This window comes from Oryctolagus cuniculus, chromosome 8, assembly GCF_051225735.1.
Source record: "Oryctolagus cuniculus isolate XC-2025 breed Fujian yellow rabbit chromosome 8, ASM5122573v1, whole genome shotgun sequence".
Taxonomy (NCBI): Eukaryota; Metazoa; Chordata; class Mammalia; order Lagomorpha; family Leporidae; genus Oryctolagus; species Oryctolagus cuniculus.
In genome coordinates, this window is record NC_142874.1 from 125,628,115 (window position 1) to 125,652,869 (window position 24,755).

The 24,755-nt window shown below is 37.9% G+C and overlaps 1 protein-coding gene across 2 annotated transcripts; it reads left to right on the top strand.

Annotated features, from left to right (window-relative positions):
- The first annotated feature begins 732 nt into the window (after nt 1-732).
- Nucleotides 733-24,428, top strand: LOC138842998 (UDP-glucuronosyltransferase 2B16-like). Of its 2 annotated transcripts, XM_002717132.6 has the most exons (6): nt 733-1,503; nt 3,457-3,605; nt 6,760-6,891; nt 9,383-9,470; nt 10,979-11,198; nt 21,041-24,428. In XM_002717132.6, the coding sequence occupies exons 1-6, from the start codon at nt 777-779 to the stop codon at nt 21,318-21,320; spliced, it is 1,596 nt and encodes a 531-aa protein (XP_002717178.1). In that variant the 5' UTR covers nt 733-776; the 3' UTR covers nt 21,321-24,428. The 2 variants fall into 2 exon arrangements, with proteins under 2 accessions (XP_002717178.1, XP_089158813.1); XM_089302687.1 differs by lacking the exons at nt 6,760-6,891; nt 9,383-9,470; nt 10,979-11,198; nt 21,041-24,428 and adding an exon at nt 5,168-5,319.
- The last annotated feature ends 327 nt before the right edge of the window (nt 24,429-24,755 follow it).

Genomic DNA, 24,755 nt, shown 5'->3' on the forward strand with positions numbered 1-24,755 from the left:
AAATGCAGGTCAGTTATATAATGAATGACTTTATTGCTGGTTCTGTGTCAGAGAGACTATAGACACAGGTCTCCTTGCAACTGCTCTTGGCATTGCTCTATAATCTCTTATGAAGAAGCATAGTTAAATTACTTATGTAAGTCATAGACTCCAAACTAGGTCAAAATATTTATTCATAAAAGAGACCCTAAAGGGGCCAGCACTGCGGTGTAGAAAATAAAGCCACCATCTGCAGTGCCGGCATCTCATATGGGTGCCAGTTTGAGTCCCAGCTGCTCCATTTCCGATCCAGCTCCCTGCTACTGGCCTGGGAAAGCCGTGGAAGATGCCCCAAGTCCTTAGGCCCCTGCATCCCCGTTGGCTCAGCTCCTGCCATTGCAGCCATCTAGGGGAATAAAACAACAGATGAAAGACTTCTCTTTCTACTTTCTCTCTCTCTCTCTCTCTCTCTCTCTCTCTCTCTCTCTCTCTCCCTCCCTCTCCTATCTCTCTCGCTCTCTCTCTCTCTGCCTCTGTTTCTCCTTAACTCTGACTTTCAAGTAAATAAATAAAATCTTTTAAAAAAGACACTAAAAGCACTCATACAAGCATTAGATTAGTTATGTTGCTTTTTCCACCTGCAATTCCAGTCCACAAAATCTGTTTGTTTATATGATGTATTTAATTTGATCAATATAAGTTATATTTTAACTACTTGATACAATTCTTCTGGAGTATAGCACGAAGAGTGACAGAAAGAGACAGCTTATGGAGAGGAAGCATCACATTTCACCAGGATGTCTGTGAAATCTGTTTCAGTTCTGCTACTGCTGCTACAGCTGAGCTGTTGCTTCAGCTCTGGGAGTTGTGGGAAAGTGCTGGTGTGGCCTATGGAATTCAGTCATTGGATGAATATGAAGGTAATCCTGGATGAACTTGTCCAGAAGGGTCATGAAATCACTGTTCTGAGATCTTCAGCTTCTGTTTTAATTGATCACAAGAAACAATCTGGAATTAAATTTGAAACTTTTCCTACAACTTCCACTCAAGAAGAACTGGACGTCTTTTTCACAAACTGGGTCAATATATTGATAAATGATGTGTCAAGAGAAAAATATTGGGAATATTTTCCACTATGGCAAAAATTCTTTTTACAATATTCTGAAATTTATGAGAATTTTTGCAAAGACCTAGTTTTAAACAAGAAACTCATGACAAAACTGCAAGAATCAAAGTTTGATGTGGTTTTTGCAGACGCCATTGCTCCCTGTGGTGAGCTGCTGGCTGAGTTTCTGAAAATACCCCTTGTGTACAGTCTTCGCTTCACTCCTGGCTACACGTATGAAAAGTATAGTGGAGGACTTCTGTTTCCTCCTTCCTATGTGCCTGCTATTACATCTGTTATAAGTGGTCAAATGACATTTACAGAAAGGGTAAAAAATGTGCTATGGATGCTTTATTTTGACTTTTGGTTCCAAACATTTAACGTGAAGAGGTGGGATCAATTCTACAGTGAAGTACTAGGTAAGAAATGCTTTTAATTTTTGATTTGAAGCCCTAACATACCTTTGATGTTGAAGATGAGTATGTATGAATGTAAAATCAGAGGAAGTAGTCTTTTATATGTAAAATATGAATTGAAACTATAACAAAGCCAAACAATCTTCCAAATTTATAGAAAGGGTTACTTTACAGGGTCAATGAGAAGCTAGCGGCTTGTCGTTAAGAAAGGACATTCTATAAAGTCACACAATGACAAATGCAGTAGTGTGGATTTTTATAAGCAACTACATGTCTATTGTATTCTATTTTATTCATGTTGTACAATGTTGTAGACAATTCTCTAATATGTTGATGAATGTAATCATGTACATTGAGGCATGTTTCTAGAACAACTATCAGTGTGCCACTGAGAAAATAATTGTTCCTTGTTTAAATCTGTCTCCTTCTTAAAATTAACATATTATCTGTATTACCTAAAAGATGCCTTTTCAGGTGAGAGCTACTTAGTAATATGCCATACACAAAAACCTATACATTGAGGTTTTTAATGTTCCTACATTCCTTCTTTAAGTCTGTGTAGTGCTTAAAATCTTTGGAAATATAGGCATATATATATATATAATTAGTCTATATTTTTAAATTATGTTTCTCCACTTTTTACAAAAGTGATCCAAATAAAGGTGAATAAAATATTTTTCTATAATTTAAAAAATTATGTAGTATCTGTTAAGTATTTCTATGTAAATAAATGCTAAGTTTGAAGGCAAAGCAAAAAGCAGCAGATGAAATTCAACCACATTCAAAGAATTCACAGTTCACCTGAAAAATCAAGGATTAGGGATAGCTTGTTAAATTGTGGAAACTGGACTGAATATTCCTGGAAAAGCGCTATGATTATGGTAGTATTACTTGATTGTGAAGCTAAAATAATTATTTATATTTCCATCCATTGCTTTTGTAACTTTATACAGAAAACAGTTGCTTGTTTCATTCTATAGTGGCCTATTTTTAAAGATTGATTTATTTACATGGAAGGAAGAGAAACAGAGGGACACACACACACATACACACACACACGCGTGTCCCTGCCTACAGGGAGATAGCATTATCTTCCATTTGCTGAATCACTACATGAATGGCCATAAATGGCTTACTCTAGGCCAGGTTGAAGCCAGAAGTCTGGAACAACTTTTTGGTCTCCCACATGGATGGTGGAGGCCTACTTGGTCCAAGCAGTCACATTAGCAGAGACTTGGATCAGAAGCACAGAATATGAGACTCAAACTGATACTCCAATATCAGATGCTGGTGTAGCAAGCAGTGGCTTAATGGACTGTGTCAAAATGCTGGCCCCTATGATAGACTATTTTAGTGACTATGATTGGTAATATGCTCAAGTGATATTAGAGAGTGTCCCCTTACATTGCATTTTGCAAATATTTGTAACATGTGAACAATGTACACATTATACATGTAAATTATACATAAATAAAAATGTTTGCGGCTGGTGCTGTGGCGCAGTGGGTTAAAGCCCTGGCCTGAAGTGCCAGCATCCCATATGGGTGCCGGTTCCTGTCCCGACTGCTCCTCTTCTAATCCAGCTCTCTGCTATGGCCTGGGAAAGCAGTAGAAGATGGCCTAAGTCCTTGGGCCCCTGCATGCACCTGAGAGACCCAGAAGAAGCTCCTGGCTCCTGGCTTCGGATAGGTGCAGCTCTGGCAGTTGTGGCCATCTGGGGAGTGAACCAGCAGATGTAAGACCTCTCTCTCCATCTCTACCTCTCTCTGTAACGCTTTCTTTCAAATAAATAAAATAAATCTTTAAAAAAATAAAAATAAAAATGTTTTATCTCTATGAAGACACTTTCTACATCATTAACTGCATCATTCTAACCTCTCCCAGGAAATTACATGGTACACTTCATGCAACAATTATCTCATTATCTTATCTTTTCTTCATTTTTTCTCTGCTCAGGAAGACCTGTTAGTTTCTATGAGCTAGTGGGGAAAGCTGATATTTGGCTCATTCGAAGCTACTGGGATTTGGAGTTTCCTCGCCCACTACTGCCAAATTTTGAATTTGTCGGAGGGCTCCAATGCAAACCTGCCAAACCTCTGCCTAAGGTAAATGTGTTACTATTCATTTTCTTATTTTGCTTTGCTTTTTCAGTACAAATGACTCTCCATTCTTCATTTAGCACATCTGACTCACAGGAAGAGATATTGGATCTGGGATAAAATGCCACACCAGCCAGAAACTTATTTAAGAGGACATCAAAAAGTATATGGAAATTTTGAATTAAAAGATAATATGCATTGTCCATGAACTTTTTGAAGTCCCCTTGTGTATTTCTATACCAACACATACATCCAGGCCTTATTACCATTGTAGAATAAAACAGAATATGTGGAAGAATTTGACAACAGAGCCAGTTAAATTAAGGTCTTCATTATTTGACATATAAAAATCAACATTTCATTCAAAGTATATTCACAGAGAGCCTTGGATATCAGAGAGACAAGTGCTGGACATAGAAACAAGGGAGGCACAAAGGTTCCACTCTCTGGACACCTGACTTTCTATTTAGAAGATAAACAATTAAAATAGTGGGAAAATATTTTGAAAAAGGAGGTCCACAATACTAACAGAACATAGAGTAGAGATCACAGACCAGCAAGAAAAGGAAAAGTTTTATTGGCATCACTATAAATTATAGAACATGTTTGAGGCCGGTGCCGTGGCTCACTAGGCTAATCCTCCGCCTTGCGGCGCCAGCATACCAGGTTCTAGTCCCGGTCGGGGCGCCGGATTCTGTCCCTGTTGCCCCTCTTCCATGCCAGCTCTCTGCTGTGGCCCGGGAGTGCAGTGGAGGATGGCCCAAGTGCTTGGGCCCTGCACCCCATGGGAGACCAGGAGAAGCACCTGGCTCCTGCCATTGGATCAGCGCTGTGCGCCGGCTGCAGTGCGCCGTGTGGCCATTGGAGGGTGAACCAACGGCAAAAGGAAGACCTTTCTCTCTGTCTCTCTCTCTCACTGTCCACTCTGCCTGCCAAAAAAAAAAAAAAAAAACAAAAAAACACTAAAAACATGTTTGAAGACATAGATACATTTACTAAGATTTTAACATTGCACAGTGTTTACAAGTATTAAAATATCTCACGTGTGCTATGAATAAGTATAGCTTTTATGTGTCAGGTAAAAATGAAAATATAAATGAATACATTAAATATCTGTGACAATCAGTAATCCAGAATTGACGTTGTGATTGTTTCTGTTTTTATTAGTACAATTAATCATCTAAAATGCAAACACTTCAGATATAGCCTCATTCAACAGGAAGTGGTTTACAAATGAATAAAATTACATTCTTAAGCCAAGTCATAGAGAAGAAAAATGCTTTAGTTTCATTTAAAAGTAAATATCTAAGTTTGGCAAAATGATGAACAAGATGAGGACTAAAGTTGTATTATAAGCACTGAGGCTCTTCACCAGTATCCAGCCTAACAGGAAAACAATTTCTCAATAATACACACGTGTGCCCTTCAAAAATATTTGCAGCCAATTCCAACGTTTAATTGCTTCCATCACAACATTACATCATTCCTCATTGCAATCCCAGAGGATTATATCAAACATGAAAGAATGGTGTTACCTTATGAGAGCCGTGTTTTCTGTCTAAGAGCAGCCTCCTGGATACCCCAGTAAAGCTCTCTCAGGAAACGTTTGTCTCAGCATCATCGATGCCTGACAGAAGTTGGTGACAAGGGAAACGCTCACTGCATTTGGAATGAAGACCCAGGAATTCCTGCCACTTTCACCTAGAAACAGCCTTTACTTGGTAATTGAAATAAATTTTGTCAGCCAGTAAAATAGTATACTTTACAAACAAACACAAGGATTTAACCTATTTCAGATTCATATCCCACTATAAAGATTTACGTAGAAAACAAGTATTTTTACTGCAATATTATGCAATCTTTTAAATACTTCTTAATCTACCTGCTATTATAACAATATAAAACTAATATCAAATAGCTAATACCCAATTCCTACTTTGGATGCCAGTAGTTTCAGCTTTTTAAAGTAAATTTCACAGGTACAAAGGCTCAGGCAATATTAGCAAAAGTCTTTCACAATGCATCTCTATGCTCATAATTTCCTGATTTGTCTGAAGAGAAGGTGACAGTGTTAGTAGCAGGAGGAAAAGAACAAGACATGAGAAACAGAGGAAGGGAGGCACTATTATGTTGATGACTATTTACAATATCTGTTGTTTCTCAATTGTGCAGACAAGATTTGAATCCAACACAAAGATTCTGAAGTCAGTCTTTGAAATATCTTTCTGGGCACGTGCCATGACACAGTGGGTTAAGACACCACCGTGATGCTGGCATATGGGAATGCTGGTATTTCAGTCCTGGCTCCTCTGCTTCTGATCCAGCTACCTGCTAATGCACCTGGGAAGGCAGAGGATGATCTGCTGCCCATATGGGAGACCTGGATGGAATTCCTGGCTCCTGACCTCAGCCCTGGCTGTTGTGGTGATCTGGGGAGTGAACCAGGGAATAGAAGTATTCTTTCTTTTTCTCTTCCTCCTTCTCTGTCACATTGCCTTTGAAACAAATGAATACATCTTTAAAAAAATCTTTAATTCTCAGTTAATCTGTCCTTTCAGAAAAAGAAATAAGAAATTTGACAGATTGCATCATGAGTTTTAAAAATACTTATAGCCTTTGTCTGTATAAGATACCACACATGAAACTATACAGAGAAGAATAACTTGGATGTGCAAAATCAATATTTATAGCAGCTATTTATAAAAACAACCACTAGAAATAAATAGTGTTTATAACACTATTATAAGTAATTCACCAAAAAATTTTAATAACACTAAATCAGTCAAATGTGGGATGTAATTGATAGTAGTTGGACAAAGAAGATAAATATGCTTACTTTTTTTTCTGCAGATGACAAATAAATATAAATGGATTACAATTCTCTATGTCATATAAAATGTACATAAACTATGAAGGCTTTATAAGAAAAATAATTGGGGCACATTGGTAGCACAACAATGTGATAATAAATAATAGGACCACCGATACACTTTGAAATGGAGAAGATGAAAATTTTATAGCTATATGTCTTACCACAGTCCCCACTCTAATAATGACTGCTTCTACTCCATTTTTTCTCCTTCGTTGACTGCGCTAGTCATTTCAATACTGTTTGCTGTGCTGCTGCACGTTTGTGATGGAGCAAATTTTCTCTTCCCAGGAGATGGAAGCCTTTGTGCAGAGCTCTGGGGAAGAGGGAGTGGTGGTGTTTTCCCTGGGGTCCATGGTCAGCAACATGACAGAGGAAAGGACCACTGTGATCGCATCAGCCCTTGCCCAGCTGCCACAAAAGGTGAGAAAAAATGTCCTAAGGGTGGGCAGCGACTTAGTGAGTCTGACAAACTCTGCAAAGTGACCGGTTACAGAAACTTCCTGTGTGAAAGGTAAACTGTTTATAGCAATGATTTATCTCAGATATCACTTTACCAACAAACACTGGCTGGCATTGTGGCACAACAAGTTAAGCTGCCATACTGGTTTATCAAATCAGAGTGTTGGTTTCAGCCCTAACTACTCCACTTTTTATCCAGCTTCCTTCTAAAGAACATAGGAAAGCAGGGAAACATCGTCCAACTATTGGGTCCCTTGTCACTCAGGTGGGAGACCAAGATGAAATTCCTGATTCATGACTTTGTCCTATCCCATTTGGGGAGGGAGTCAATGGATGGAATATATCTCCCTTTCTCTCTCTCTCTCTCTCTCTCTCTCTCTGCTATTCTCCCTTTCCAATAAATAAATAAATCCTAAAAAAAAAAAAAAAAAACCTAAACTCTACTTATCAGGTGCAAAAATTTTCACAGAATGTGTGTAAATATTTTGGAATTAGTATTTGATCAGAAAGAGATATATTTAACAGGTGCAATGGGAAGCTTCGTTATCATCACAACACTGCCCTCAGGGACACAGAAATCACCATGCCCCAACCTCTAGCCCTGTAATTTGATGCCACTGTGTGCATTAAAGGTGTTATCAGAAAGGAGTTAAATTGTAGTTGTTAACTGCACTGATAAAACAGCAGTAAGCAGGATTGGATAAAATTTCTGAAGTGTTAATATGTAGCTTTGGATTCCCAGGTAATTCCTGACTCTTTAATCCCCCCAATTTTGCATTAGGCCCCTTCACAGTGCTGTTCAGTAATCTATTTAGTGGAAGGAAGATCAGGGCTCACTAACCCTGGGCTCAGGATTCAACTCCATCAAACAGATTTAGAAAAAAATAGAATACTCTTAAGGCTGGATTTGGCTGTGCCTGAAGCAGGAAGATGTAAGAAAAAGTGGGGAGATGGGTTTTCCCAAAATAGACCCAGTGCATTATAATATGTGGCCCCACAGGATGTGTTCCTGGCCCATTAGATTAACACCTCCTGCAGACTGAGGAACAATAAAGGAATATAAGAAGGAGTCAGAGGAGCAGGCCTGCCTTGGGAAGAGGTTCAAATGTTCCCTATAGATACTAATTTTCTAATCTGTGCAAGAAAACTTTGACCTTCTAGTATTTAGAAACCTTTTAGCTTCCTATCTGATATGGGTTTCTATTAATCACCTATGTTAGATTTTGGCAGAGAACCTGACATTACTTTTACCACTCACATAGCAAACAGAAACCAAATCCTTGTGGACTGTACCCTGATCTATAAGAAGAATTTATAATTTCCAAGATCAGTGCCTTATTTTGCTGCGGGGCTATAACAGCGTTTAGTGACTTTGGCTGTCAGTGTGTTGTAATGCATCATGGAGGCCTTTCTAGTCAGTTAAGCAAAAATTTAACCTGACAGTTTCGCATCTTTTCCAGCCACCATGTTACGTATGAGCTGGCTCTTCTTTTCTACCACTAAAGACTTTCAAATACTAGAAACAGTGATAATACTGGTGTTTATTTCAAACATGGCACTTGAGTGGCAGGTGTTGTGGTGCAGCTGATAAGCTACTGCTTGGGATGTTCACACTCCATATCGGAGACTTTGGGATGAAGTGTCACCTCTGCTTCCGATTCACTTTCCTGCACATCTGTGTCCTGAGAGGCAGGTCGTGGTATATATACTCCTTATCCCTGAAACCCACAGGGCTCTCCCAGGTGGAGTTTATAGCTTGTACGGCCTCACCCTAGCTGTTGTGGGCACTGGGCAGTGAACCAGTGGATGGAAGATTTTTCTCTATCACTCTTTCAAGTAAACAAGCAAACTTTTTCAAAAATGTCACCTGAAATTCTTCCTGGAAATGAGGCTTAATCATTTGTAATCTAAAACATTAGGCATAGTTCCTAAGTATAATTTGTTTCTCACACATAGCTTACTTCATGCATTTACTTTTTTGTGAATTTAAAGATGTGAAATTCTAATGAAATAAATTATAAACCAGTGGATATTAGTAAAACCTCATTTCATCTTAAAAAATAAAGTTGAAGATAAAACTAACATAGAAAATACATGTATTTAAAAGTGTAGATCCTTAATAATGTTATTCTTTTTTTGCACTAGAAGTACACATGCATACCTTTTCTTAAATATTATACTTTGTCACTGATCATCTCACTTGACTAAAGCACTAAGTGTGAAAATTGTGATTATTTCACACCTGGTTGAATATAAAAATAGTACTGCAAATGTTAGTATTATACTTACTCAACATTTTAGCAGTTCTCATCCTTGATATCTCTTGTCTTCCTTTCCTTGTCTTTCCTGTGGAAGGCATTTAACTAGGGAACCTCTCAACCTCTGTAGAATTCTAACATGTTCTAATTTGAAATTCAACTCATGAAACAGATATTTTGTTTTTACCTAATAGGTTCTTTGGAGATTCGATGGAAAGGAACCAGATACCCTAGGTCCTAATACTAAGCTATATAAGTGGATGCCTCAGAATGACCTTCTTGGTAAGACACTGGAGAGCAAATGCTGAAAACACGAGTAACAACCAAACAGGATGAGAGTAGTTCAACAGGAAACTCATTGACCATTCATTAAAAAATAAGAAAAATTAAACCAAATGTCTTCCTGTTTGTTTTCCAGTTCTAGGGAAAATATAATGAAGTAAACTCTTGGCTTTTTATCATACATAATCAAATTCTTACTGTGTAGAATCAAAGTATACTTATGTTGACTATAGTTACCTCTTACTGAGATTTCTCAATAATTCCTGTGGGAAGGGAATTTGGCACAGCTGTTAAGATGCTTCTTGTGATACCAGCATCCCACATTGGACTGCCTAGGTTCAAGTGCCTGATCCACTTACAACTACACCTTCCTGTTCATGTATACATTGGGAGGTAGTATGTGATGCTTCAAGTCTTTAAATTGCTGTTGCCACATGGGAAACCCAGACTGGATTCCTAGATCATGTCCCAACCCCAGTGGTTGTAGGCACTTAGATAGTAAACCAGCAGATGGAAAATTTCAAAAATCTCTCTCAGTAAAATAGGTAAACTTTAAAAAGTAACAGTAAGAATAATCTCTTGGGTTGTCTCCCTGTGTCCTATTTCAGTTATTACATCTGTCCTTTCTCCTAGTATGCTTTTTGAATGCCACCAAAAATGATCTGTCACCCATTATGACTGAAATCATATTTTCTAAGGGAAAAACCTATGATATCTATCATAAAATGATAATAAATTTTAAGAGGAAGGTTGGCCTCTCCTGTTTTTTTAAAAAAAATTATTTGAAAGAATTACAGAGTGAGGTAGAGACACAGAGAGAGAGAGAGAGGTCCTCCATCCACTGGTTCACTCCTCAGATGGCCCCAGTGGCTGGAGCTGAGCTGAGCCGAAGTCAGGAACCAGGAGTTTAATCCGAATGCAGGGGCCCAAGGACTTGGGCAATCTTCTACTGCTTTCTCAGGCTATAGCAGAGAGCTGGATTGGAAGAGGAGCAGCTGGGACTCGAACTGGAACCCATATGGGATGCCGGTGTTTCGGGCTAGTGCTTTCACCCACTACGCCACAGCGCTGGCCCCTCTCCTCCTTCTGCTTCCAGCACCATGATCATGCCATCCTCTGTTGCCTTATATATCCTCCATGCAATACTCAGTGGATGCACCACTTCATTCAGAGAAAATGTTTTAACATGCACTTGGCCATTTTTAATTTTTTTCTGGCATATGCAAATTTCTTTTATCCAGAATACACTATCTTTTTTCCACTTGTGAATCTTGCATTCACTGTTCAAATTTCTATTTTATACACCACCTCTTCCATGTAGCCTTCACCTACCTCTGCAGGGGACTTAGATGTCTCTTCCTCTTGACCTGAAAGGAATTTAAATACAGTTACATGGCTATTAAATTTTCTAGACAGCTCTGACTCTGTTAGTGGCTCATGCTATAAATTTCTCATTTCATTTCTAGGACTTTCCATTAATAATTTTACTGAAAATCGCTTAATTCTAGGTCATCCCAAAACCAAAGCTTTTATAACGCATGGTGGATCCAATGGCATCTATGAGGCGATTTACCATGGAATCCCTATGGTGGGGCTTCCCTTGTTCTCAGAGCAACCTGATAACATTGCCTACATGGCAGCCAAGGGAGCAGCTGTTAGACTGGACTGGAAAACAATGTCAAGTACAGATTTCCTCAATGCCTTGAAGACAGTCATTAATGATCCTTCGTGAGTATTGCTTTCTTTTGATTCCGTAGTATTTCTAGATAAGTTTTCACTTGAAGTCTAAGGAGACAATAGTTATTCTGAAGATGAACAATATGTTGACATTCATGAATAATTCATCAGGGTTTTATAGAAGTATTTTCAGAAGTTCAAAGACAGTATGCAATGTGTCTAGTAGCCAATAAATAGAATGAGGGGAATCACAGAACAAGGTAGCGGGATTACAAGGAAGCATTAGGAACAGAGCTGAAGCTGGGAACTGTGAATGTTATAATAGTTCTTGCTGACTTTCAGCAGTTATAACTTTCCTACAACATAAGAACTCACCACTTATTATCTTAAAATAAATTCTATTCTATATATTTCATTTATAAAACATGGTATATGGAATATATAGATAGTAAGAGAAAAAGAAGAAATTAATTAATTTCCATTATCTCATATAGTTACTCATATATTTGTCTTGTAAAATTATTTTAAATGATTTATTTTCAGTAAATCAGTATAACTTAAAAATATCTACTTCCCTTGACAATTAATACTTCCCCAAATTTCTCTTCTAATATTTTCATTCTATTTCTTTTAAGTAGTAAACAACTAGGGTTTTCAAATTTACTCCATTAAAACTAGTTTTTTTTTAAAAAAGGCAGTATTTCTTTTAATTTTTTTAAATGTATGCTTATTTTATTTTTAAAAGTTTGATTAGTTTTTACAGATTTGATGTGCTTTGTAGATACAATTCTAAGAACATAATGATATTCTAATCCTTCCTCCCTCCATCCTTCCCTCCCCTTTCCCTCACACCCTCTTTTCTTTTTGCTTTTTGACTTTATTTTAGTTTTTTGTGAAATAACATATTTTAAATTTACATTCCAGTAACAAAGCCTAATACTTCACTGAATAAGATTAAAAAGGAAAAAGCAAAAATCTCTTAGTTTAGTGGGAATATAGACAATGGATATAAAAATAATTAAATTGAAAAATCATCATTTCACTCACATATACTACATTTAGTAATCACAGATCATTAACTACAGTAGTATAAATTCTTTTTTGAGAGATATAAAGCAAAGTTTAACAAGCCTATATTTGCAATAATACTGTTAAACATAGACTTTTCTTTTTTCTCTTTTCTCCTAATTTTAGTGTTTTTTTTTTTTTTTTTTTTTTACATCTAGCTCTGACATACAAGGAATAAGATGTATTATTTGTCTTTCTGGGTCCAGCTTATTTCACTCAACATGGTAGCCGTTTGTATTTCTTCTTTTGAGAACTGTCTGTTGAAGTCCTTTGTCCATTCCTAAACTGGATGGATTTTTCTGTTGCCCTTGTTGAATTTTTTAAGTTGCTGATGTATTCAGGGTATTAATTCTTTGTCTTATAGGTGGTTTGTAAATATTTTTCCCATTCTGTTGGATGTCTTTTCATTCTGTTGATAATTTCCTTTTCTGTGCAAAACCTTCAGCATCTTAAATTGCCCCATTTGTTAAGTTTCTTGCTTTTGCTGCCTGTGCTTTGGGGTCTTGTCTAAGTTGTCTCCTATACCAATGTCTTGGGGTTTTTTACTTATGTTTTCTTCCGGCAACTTTATAGTCTCAGGTCTTAAGTTCTTTGACTATCTTGAGTTTATTTTGGTATATTATGAGAGGAATATATATATCCAGTTTTTCCAGCACAATTTGCTGAAGAGAATATCCTTACATCTCTGTATGTTCTGAGCACTTTTGTTAAAAATCAGTTGTATATATGTATGTGGATTAATTTCTGGGCCCTATTCTGTTCCATTGATCTATGTATCAGTTTCTTTGCTAGTCCAAACTGTTTTAATTACAATAGCTTTGTAATATGCTTTGAAGGCAGATATTGTGATGCCTTGAGCTTGTTTTATCTTGTTCAGGATTGCTTTGGCTATTCTGGGTCTTTTGTGATTCCATATGAATTTTCCAATTGCTTTTTCTTGTTACGTGAAGAATGTTATCCGTATTTTGATAGGGATTGCATTGAATCTGCAGATTGCTTTAGTGAGTATGCACTTTTTTTATTTTTATGTAAGGTATACAAACTACATGCATTTCATAAATACAAATTTAGAACATATGGATTCTTTGCACCCTGCTCTCTCTCCCACATGCATTTCCACCCTTCTTTTTCCTCTCTCTCCTATTCCCATTCTTGTTTTACTGAGATCTATTTTCAATTAATGTTATTCACATAAGATTAACCCTATAATAAGAAAAGAGTTCAACAAATAGTATAAAAAAAAAAAAAATCTGTTCCTCAACAGTTGAGACAGGAGCTATTCAAAGTCAACACATCTCAAAGTGTCAAGGTGTGATATTGATTCTTCTGATTCATGAGCAAGGAATATCTTTAAATTTTTTTGTGTCTTTGATGGTTTCTGTCATCATTGTTTGATAATTTTCATTGTAGAGGGTTTTCACTTCTTTGGTTAAATTTATCCAGATATATTTGATTGTTTTATTTCTATTGTGAATGGAATTTCTTTCCTAATTTCTCCATCTGTGAGTTCATCATTAGAGTACCAACTCATGACGTTTATTGATTTGAGAATGTTGAATCACCCTTGCATTTCTGGGATATATCCCACTAGATAATGGTATATGATATTTATGATGTGTGTTTGAACTCAACTTGCTAGTACTTTGTTAAGAATCTTTGCATCTATGTTCATGAAGGTTATAGGTCTGTAGTTTCCTTCTCATGTTGTGTTTTTAGTTTTGTTATCAAAGTAATGCTGGCCTCATAAAAATAATTCATCATACTTAAATACTGTTTAATATTTCAGAATAGTTTTTTTAAAAGATTTTATTTATTTTATTTGAGAGATGGAGTTACAGACAGTGAGAGGGAGAGACAGAGAGAAAAGTCTTCCTTCCATTGGTTCACTCCCAAGTAGCTGCAATGGCTGGAGCTGCACCAATCCGAAGCCAGGAGCCAGGTGCTTCTTCTGGGTCTCCCACGTGGATGCGGGGCCCAAGCACCTGGGCCATATTCTACTGCTTTCTCAGGCCATAGCAGAGAGCTGGATTGGAAGTGGAGCAGCAGGACTAGAACCAGCACTCATATGGGATGCCAGAACCACAAGTGGAGCATTAACCTATTGTGCCACTGCAAAGGCCCCAGGAATAGTTTGAAGAATATTGGAATTACTTCCTTTTTGAAGTTTTATAGAAGTTGATAGGAAAGGAGTCAGGTCCCAGACTTTTCCTTGATGGAAGATTTTTGATTACGGCTTCAATTTTGTTGCTTGTTATGGATTTGTCTAGATCATTTATATCTATTTGATTTAATCTTGGTAGGTTATATGAATCCAGCAATTAATCCATTTCTTCAAGGTTTTCCAGTTCATTAGCATATAGTATGTCATAGTAGTTTCTTACAGTCTTTTCATTTCAGTGGTGTCAGTTATAATGTCTACTTGTTCATCTTTAATTTTTATCTATTTGAGTTTTTTCTTTCTTTTCATTTTGTTAGTCTGGAAAGAGGTTGATCTATTTTGTTTATCTTCTCAAAAAATTTTTTTGCTGTGTTGATCTTGTATTTTTTTGCTTCAATTTCATTTATTTCTGCTCTGATCCTTTTGATTTCTCATTCTTTACCAATTTGGAATTTGGTTTTTTTTATGCCTTCAAGATGCATCATTAGATCTTTAAATGTGAAACATTTCTCATTTTAATGTAAGCATTAATTCCATAACCTCATCTCATAATAATGCTTATGCAAAAAAAAAAAAACACTTATGCTCTATCCCAGAGGTTTTAATATGTGTGTTTTCATTTTAATTTATTTCAACAAAGTTTTTTATTTCCTTTTAATTTCTTCAATGACCCATTGATAATCCAATAGTATATTGTTTAATTTCCAAGTCTTTAAGAGTATTTATTATTTTTATTATTGATTTGTAATTTTATTCCTTTATTGTCTGAGAAGATACTTGGTATGATTTCAATCTTTTTAAATTTTCTGAGATTTGATATATGGCTTAATACGTGGTCTATCCTAGAAAATGTTCCATGTACTGATGAGAAGAATGAATATTATGTAGCTTTTGGGTGAAATTTCTTGTAAATGTCTGTTAGGTCCATTTGCTTGATTGTATGCTTCAACACTATTGTATCTTTATTGATTTTTTGGTCTGGATGACCTGTCCACTGATGAGTCACCCACTATTGTTGTATTAAAGTCTATCTCTCTCTTTAGGCCTAATAATATTTTTTATATATCTGGGTGCTGCTTTTCTCTTATACTCTTTAGGATTCTTTCCTTGTCTTTAACTTTTTTTTTTTTTTTTGACAGGCAGAGTGGACAGTGAGAGAGAGAGACAGAGAGAAAGGTCTTCCTTTGCCATTGGTTCACCCTCCAATGGCCGCCGCGGCCGGCACGCTGCGGCCAGTGCCATGCGCTGATCCGATGGCAGGAGCCAGGTACTTATCCTGGTCTCCCATGGGGTGCAGGGCCCAAGCACTTGGGCTATCCTCCACTGCACTCCCTGGCCACAGCAGAGAGCTGGCCTGGAAGAGGGGCAACTGGGACAGAATCTGGCGCCCCGACCGGGACTAGAACCTGATGTGCCAGCGTAAGGCGGAGGATTAGCCTAGTGAGCCGCGGTGCCGGCCTCCTTGTCTTTAACTTTTTACAATTGACAACAATGTGCCTTGGCAAAGACATTTTCTGTTGAGTCTCCTTGGGATTCTTTGACCTTTATGTTCAGGATCCAATTCTAAGGGAATATTGTATTCTTGAGTTGGAGGTGTCATGCTATCTTGATTCTTCATGTCTTCTGTGTCCCTATGTCAATGTCTGCCCATCTGGTGTAGAGGTCCCTTCTTTTTTATGGAATAAGAAAAGACCTTATGGTTTAGCTGGAAAACATGGTATCACTTGGCTTGTTGCCTTGACTTTGGTTACACATGAGCACAGGATTGTTGCAGTTGATTTCTCAACAATGTTGCAGTGGATTCATTTTTGAGAGGAGGAGCATGGTGGAGGCAAGAGGCGTGGAGTCACCACACAGACCCTGGGAGTTGGGTGAAAGCGGGCCTGAAGCGAGCAGCCCACAGACTCGTTTATTTCAGTTAGTACAACAGCTTATATAGTCAAGACCAGTCAATCCGGTCAAGGGGTGGTCTATGCCCCAACCAATCACAGCCTGTTGCCAGGCAGTTTCCAAAGCCATCCAATCATAGCATGTTGCCAGGCAGGCTCTTGTTGCCAGGCAGTTTCTGAAACCATCCAATTTCGGCCTGCCATCAGTCAAGTTTTTTTGTCATGTGGTTTCCTCTGTTGTCATGTGGTTTCCGAAGCCATCCAATCACGGCCTGTTGCCAAGCAGTTTCTGGTGTCAGTGGCCATCTTGGCATGACCTTTTCACTTCAGCGGCCATCTTGGCATGAAATTTTCACCTCAGTGGCCATCTTGATATGACCTTTTCACCTCATTCCACCACATTTTCCCCTTTTTGTTTATTTTTGCTACAGCTGTTTATATAGCCAAGGCCAGCCAACCCAGTCAAGGGGCAGTCTATGCCCCAACCAATCACAATCTGTTGCCAGGCAGGCTCCATTTGCCAGGTGGGTTTCAAAGTCATTCCTGAGTAACTGACGCTCGCTTGCCAGTGGCCATCTTAGCATGGCCTTCTCATTCCACCAAATTTCCCCCTTTTCATTTATTTTTGAGCAACGGGAGGCATGATTCTCGACCATACCATTATTGACCCCATTTCCATGTGGTCTCTGTACACAGCTGTGCCTGTCTTAGGTTGTCCCCATATCTTACCCGTCATTGACTAACAGTGGTCAAAACAAGAGACCACAGGAGTGCTTGCTCAGATAGGGGTAGGAATGAGGAATAATTGTTATCAGGAATGGCATGACCACACACAGGCTATGGGCCATTTGAGTGTCTGACCAGAGTTAGTGTGGTACAAAACAGTAACAGATGTGGCTATGGGCAGTTTCTCAGGGTAGGATGATAGGGCAGGTGCGTCTGCTAACAAGGCAGACTCTCAGTCTTGTTCAGCTGATTCTGATTAGCTGTCAGTTGCAGGCTTGATGTTTCTGGCTGGTATCTAAATGGGCTATCCCACATTCTCTGGAAAGACATAAGCGGCCGGCGCAGCCATAGCTCAATAGGCTAATCCTCCACCTGCAACGCCGGCACACCGGGTTCTAGTCCCGGTTGGGGTGCCGGATTCTGTCCCGGTTGCTCCTCTTCCAGTCCAGCTCTCTGCTGTGGCCTGGGAAGGCAGTGGAGGATGGCCCATAGTGCTTGGGCCCTGCACCCGCGTGGGAGACCAGGAGAAGCACCTGGCTCCTGGCTTCGGATCAGCCCGGTGCACCAGCCGTAGCGGCCATTGGGGGGTGAACCAATGGAAAAAAGGAAGACCTTTTCTCTGTCTCTCTCTCTCTCTCACTGTCCACTCTGCCTGTCAAAAAGAAAGAAAGAAAGATATAAGCATATCCTCGACCCTTGGTTAGCAGAGGGTGTGGTCCTTTCCATTCTCCTGTCAGGGGGTCTTTCCACCTAACCATAGGGGCTGGGGTCTGCCATGGAAAGGACCCCCAGTGTTTATAAGCTGGGCTGATTCCTTGGGAATCAAAAGTAAGAAAATTGATAGTGAAAGGACCTCAGTCAAAGCAAGCTGTGGGTCTGAGGGCATATGATTGTTTTTCTGTCTTTGTAAGAGATCTTTAATTGTTCTATGAGTTCTTTCAATGATTGCCTGTCCCTGTGGATTGTATGGGATACCTGTGGCAGACTGTATGTTCCAAGATTTCAGGAAGGAATTAAATTCCTGTGATGTATACACTGGCCTGTTATCAGTCTTTATGGTCCAGGGGACACCAAGGAACAGCATGGCTGACTTAACCACCTTTATCACATTACTAGCCTTTTCTCCAGATTGGGCTGCTGCAAACACAGTCTTTGAATAAGTATCTACCACCACATGGACAAACTTAAGTTTACCAAAGGAGTTAATGTGGGTGATGTCCACTTGCCATAGCTTATTAGGAGCAAGGCCTCGCGGGTTCACTCCTGCTTGTTGCAGTGGGCCTAACGGGGCGAGGGGTGCACAATTCTTGCAAGAGTGCACTAGGTGTTTGCATTGCTTCATTGTTAGCTCTGGGAAAAGCAATTTTATGTTGCTTGCTGACATATGAAATTTTTGGTGTAAAATACGGGCTTGTTCTAAATGTCCAATGGAAGCCATGTTGCAGGAGATAAGACGATCAACCTTTCTGTTGCCTTGGAAAATAAAGCCAGGTAACCCAGTATGTGATCTTACGTGTGAGATATACCATGGATGTTTTCTGTTCTCAGTTAGCTCTTTAAGTGTTGTGAACATCTGGTCAACTGGCTTATTGTTCGGATTAAAGACTGCAAAAGGGATCATCTTTGCTACCTGTACTGAGTATTTGCTGTCTGAAAATATATTTACCGGTCAATAATGGCTAAGGAGTAGAACCTTGACTATTGCTCTTATTTCTACCAACTGTACTGATCCCTCGTGGGATTCTACATGGATCTTATTTTTTTCTGTTAAAGATTTGATCACAAACAGCAACTTGCTGGCATCCGTAAATGCATGTGGTGCCATGGGTATAGATTGATTAGCAGGGAAAGCATGTTTTGGATAGTCTATTTCTAAGGTTTGTAGTGTCTGGAGTAGCCTGTCTGCTGGCAGGTGATTGTCAACCTGTCCTGGGAAATTCATCATTAAAGTTTGGAAAAGCATGCTATTCTGCATCAATGTGGACAGTTCTAATTGTGATAGTGGTAATCACCTCAGCGGCCATCTTGATATGACTTTTTCACATCCTTCCACCACACAGGATTGTAGTTTTGAGATTTCTTTTGTCATAATCAGTGTCAGCTCTAGCTGTAACACAGTGGTCTGATCTCTGTTGCAGTTTGTAGGGCTTGAAGTGTGGCTTTGAGATGAATAACGGTTCCCTTGAGTATGCATCTTTGGCCCACAGTAGGTCGGTGTCAGTCTTCCTGATGAATGTGATAACAGGGCCTTTTACTTAGTACTGAGAGAGACAAGGGTGGGTGACCCCTTGTCCTATGGGCACGCTGGCATCACAAGCAGTGGCTTTACCTTCTAGGTTACTATGCCAGACCCTGGACACATATTTTAAAAGTGCTGTACTTTAATTTGATTACAAATGTTGTTCATCCTATTGAGCACCCTGAAGAGCACATTTATTTTTCTTTTTTGAAAAGGAATATATCTTTCAATTGCTAATTTACTATAGAAATGTCTTTCCACATTCTTAAATTGTTAATAAATGTAATGCTTAAGAATGAGAATGTGTTAATTAGCTGATAAGTTGAGTGTGTTTGATGTGACACATATTGTACTAGCTTTTTGCACATACACTGTGACTTCTTCATTATAGCCTTTCCCAATTGTGTTGCCAAAATATATTAGGAGTCTTGTACTCCTCTTAAACAGTCCTCCCACCATTTTATTTTTAATTACAGGATTAAAATTACCTCATTTGTGATTGCTACAATGTTAAGGAATACACTTTGTGGCTTATACATGTATCCTTCTGTCTTGTCCATTAGTCCTTGATAATTTCAACACAAGAAACAACAGTAGTTGAAGTGATTTGAGTACCCACCACATTCCAAATTCACAATAGTATGAAAATAAACAACTATAATAATAACAACATTCACTGATGGCCTATTGTATGATACGAATAATTTTAAATATTCTGAGAGTCAATATATAAACATAATAAATGGATAATAACAATACTGTCTTTTTCCATTTCTTTTAATAATGAAAAAGTAGGATAAGAACAATTTATTAAAAAGGACAAGAAATTTTCAGCTTCAGTAACCAAAGTAAGACAATTGGCTTCATATGTTCATAGTTTTTCTTTTTCTTTTTTTTTTTTCTTTCTTTTTTTTTTTTTTTTTTTTTTTTGACAGGTAGAGTTAGACAATGAGAGAGAGAGACAGAGAGAAAGTGGTTCAGCTCCCAAGTGGCCACTAGGGCTGGCACACTGTGGCCAGCGCACCGCACCAATCTGAAACCAGGAGCCAGGTGCTTCCTCCTGGTCTCCCATGCGGGTGCAGGGCCCAAGCATCTGGGTCATCCTCCACTGTGCTCCTGGGTCACAGCAGAGAGCTGGACTGGAAGAGGAGCAACCAGGACAGAATCTGGCGCCCCAGCCAGGAATAGAACCCAGGGTGTCGGCGCCACAGGCAGAGGATTAGCCTAGTGAACCCCAGCATCGGCCTATTTTTTTCATAGTTTTAATTATTAATGGATATATTCATGATTAAGGTCAACACCAATTCCTGATTGATATGGACTCCTTATCATCTTTGTCCAGAAAGTACCTGAACCTTTTCATGGAGTTGTATCCTATATGTGAATTTCAATACTGATTTGAATCTTGTATATCAGGTCCATTAACCATTTCTCATAGAATAATTGAAGCCCCACAACTAAGATTATAGTTTTGTTTTGTTTTAGTTACATACAGTGTATGAAGCATTACTTACAAAGTCTTTCATGCTTTACACATCAAATGAGTTTTGTTGTTATTGTCATTTTTGGTTTTCTTTGCTTTTAAGAATTAACTGATTCCAATTTCTAGTTTTGAAGGATAGAATATTGTTTTCTGCCAACCCATCTCAATGCATTTTGTAATCCTGTACATCCAACAAATTCCAATGAAGAAACACAGATCTCTGTGATGTTTACTGAAGAAAAGAATTTATTTCCCCTACTCTTTTATGAGACATTCATTTTACCATTTCTGGTGCATCCTATAAATTTATATCAATTGATTTTCCTTCAGCTATAAAGAGAGTATCATGAAGTTATCAAGAATTCACCACGATCAGCCCATGAAGCCCTTGGATCGAGCAGTCTTCTGGATCGAGTATGTGATGCGCCACAAAGGGGCCAAGCATCTCCGCATTGCAGCCCATGACCTTACCTGGTACCAGTACCACTCTCTGGATGTGATTGGGTTCCTTCTGGCCTGTGTGACAATCATTACTTACCTTGTCATAAAATGCTGCTTATTTGTTTATCAAAAGCTTGCTATGACAGGAAAAAAGAAAAAGAAAGATTAGAACTCTTTCAGGCATAAGAATAGTAATATGACAGATGACAGCATTCAATTTAATTCAGTCACTATGGATAAACGTGTGGCAAGATTTCCTTTCATATGTACAAAGCCTGTTCATCCCTAATTCATGCAAATATTTTATTATGTATTTAAAAACTAAGACATGCATAGTTCTAATATCAGAAATCATCAAATAGTTCTACTTTACTGCTGACATAAATATATGTGTATATGTGTATATAAAATCATAACAAAGTATGAGATTCACTTGAACTTCAGCTTGTTGACTTGAGAAGATGGAAAAGCATGAAGTTTTCACATGCGTTCACAGAAAAATCATCTGCCTGAATACAATGCAATCAACTGGTGTATACATGTTCTTATTGAAGAAAAGCAGAGCCAGAACCTTGTTACAGGTTGCAAAACAGATATTATCTAGACTTCCGTGACATGAAGAAAAGCTCCAGGATAAAGTGACTTCAACTGCAGCTAAGACAAAAGTGAATAATTTTAATTAGAATTAATAATTAGCATTGGGTAGTTAAGAAGCATGAACCAAAGGCAACTACTAAGCTTCATGTAAATGGTAAAGTACAGAAAAATGAATTGAAATATTAGTAAACTGGTTTAGTAAGGTGGACTAGAAAGTATTGTTTGCGATTTGACTGGATTGTTTTCTCATCTAAAGACTAGACATGGTGGCCAGATTAAGCTTCAAGGGTGTAATCCAATTCTATGTGTAGATAGAGGACAGGCTATTATTGGTAAAGTCTCCTAGCGCAGTGTTCAGGCAAATCTTTTGTTCAACTTGAAATTAGGTTCACATTTCTTGTGCCATAGAAACATGCTATAATAAAATTTTTGCTTTAAATTTTTGGATGAACCTTACTTGCTTTATAACAAAGTCTATGCATTCTAGTGAAATATTTGGTTAGAAAATAAAAAATTAAAAGTTTCCACATAAGGCTTTGAATATGCTTAAGTTAGAAGTAACTAGATAGCAAGCCCCCACACACACATACACACAATGGAGAGGCTAGGTTCCTTTAGTTAAGAATGCTATCCTTATCCCAACTAGTAGTCCAATCCCTCTAGCTTGTAATATTGGAAGATTTCCCTCCTCCTGTAATAATACCTCCCATCTTAGTCTTGCTTTGTCCAGAAATACTTCAAACTGCTTTAATACCCGGCATACACAGGATATGGGAACCAGAAGTTTATATTAACTTTTTATATAGCCTCCCTTCACAACACATTGAAGAGAAAATGGATAACATGAAGAGCCAAATATTCTGTACAACAATTTTAAAGCCTACTCTATAGAAAGCAGTTAAATAGCACAACATTTCATATTATGCTTCTAAATATTGTTAACCATATACTTGGTACTCAGAATGCAGATGGCAAAGCATACACAGAAAGAAGAAAATAATTTTACAGCTATGTTTTTGCTGTGTATTTTATTAGATATACACTAATATAGTCAGGTGGAAGAGGGACTGATTTTTTTGACTAGAGAATAAAAGCTCGTCAAAAGGAGCAGTGAGGACTATAAAGTGGATGCCTAACAATTTACCCTCAAAGCACTCACATATTACCTGTGTTTGATGAACAAAATGAGCAGAAATATTGTCATGGTGGTTAAGGACTCATGAAAGCTTTCTTTAGCTAATTAGCCAAGCTAAAGCTTGGCTAAATTTCTAAAATGCCCTTATAATAACAGAGGTTATCATTCTTTTGCCCTCCAGGAAACCAACCAGCAAAATACTGTAATCATCTCTGAATCTACTGCACACTCTTTCGTTGTAACTAATCCACTTGGGCTTTGACTGGGCCACTTCCGTCTCTGGGGGGCCTTGCTTTGATTGTGCTTTTACTAAGGGGTATATTGGTAAGGCTATGTTTCCTTTTCTGTTACAATGCTTAAAAAATGTTTCAGGATCAGAAAAAGATCTCAAGCACAACACATTTTAGTAAAATATTAAGAAGTAAAACATAAAGCAAGCATCCTAAAATATGTATGATTGAACAGTCATAATATCTTTGCAGGATATCCAATTAGATTAACAACTGATTTCTCATCAGAAACTACAAGCTGGGAGAGAATGGGAAAGCATAGTCCAAATCCTATAAGAAAAAAAAAAAAAACTGTCAACTCATAATACTGTATCCAAGGATGTTCTCATATCTATTTTAAGGTAAAATGAAGACTTTCCAAAACAAACACATTGAAAGAATTTGTCATCATTTGTCCAGCTTTATAAATGATTCTTAAGAATATGCTACACACAGAAGCAGAAAAAGATAATCTGCATCTTGAAAGAATGTGAAAGCAGAAAATCACCTACATAAAGGTGGAAAGGAAATACAAAACAACAAATAAGAATATTTATGGGAAAATGGCAGGACCAAGTCATTACTATTTGAAAATAATCCTTAATGTAAATGGCCTAAATTATTCAATTAAAAGATATAGATTGGCTGAATGAATTAAAAACCAAGACTCATCTATTTGCTGCCTGCAGGAAACACATTCCACCTATAAATATATACACAGACTGAAAGTGAAAGGATGGAAAAAGAAATTCTGTCCTAACAGAAAGCAAAAGTGAGCAGAAGAAGTCATCCCAATATCAGACAAAAAAGACATGAGGGCAAAAACTGGTAAAATAAAGGAGGGCATTATGTCATGATTAAAGGATCAATTCTATTGGAAGTTATGACTATAATAAATGTTTATGCATGCAATGATAGGGAACGTAGCTGTTTAAAACAAATGTTAATGGGTGTAAACACAGAAATAAGTTCCAATACGATAATAATTTGGGACTTCAACACCCTATTTTCATCATGGGACAGAACAACAAGATAAAATATCGATGAAGAAACAGCAGAGCTAATCTATAGTAACCAAGTGGATCCAATTGATATCTAAAGGGCATTTTATCCCACAGCTGAAGAATACACATTCTTTTTATCTGTGCATTGAAATTTATCTAGGATAGACCATCCTAGGCCACAAAATAAGTCAACAAGTTCAAGAAAATTAAATTCATACCATGTACCTTTTCTGACCACAATGGAATAAAGCTAAAAAATAACAACTTAAGAATCTCTAGAAAATATGCAAACCCATGAAAACTGAACAACATGCTCATGAATGACAGTGGTTCCATAGAAGAAATCAAAAGGTAAATCAAAGGGCCAGTGATGTGGCATAGTGGGTTAAGCCACTGCCTGTGATGCTGGCATCCCAAATGGGAGCCAGTTTGAATCCTGGTTGCTTCACTTCTGGTAAGTCTCCTTGCTAATTGTCTGGGAAAGCAGTGAATGATAGCCAAAGTGCTTGGGCATCTGCACCTACATTGCAGATCTGAAAGAAGCTCCAGGCTCCTGGATCTGTCCTGGCAAAACTCCAATCATTGAAGCCATTTGGGGA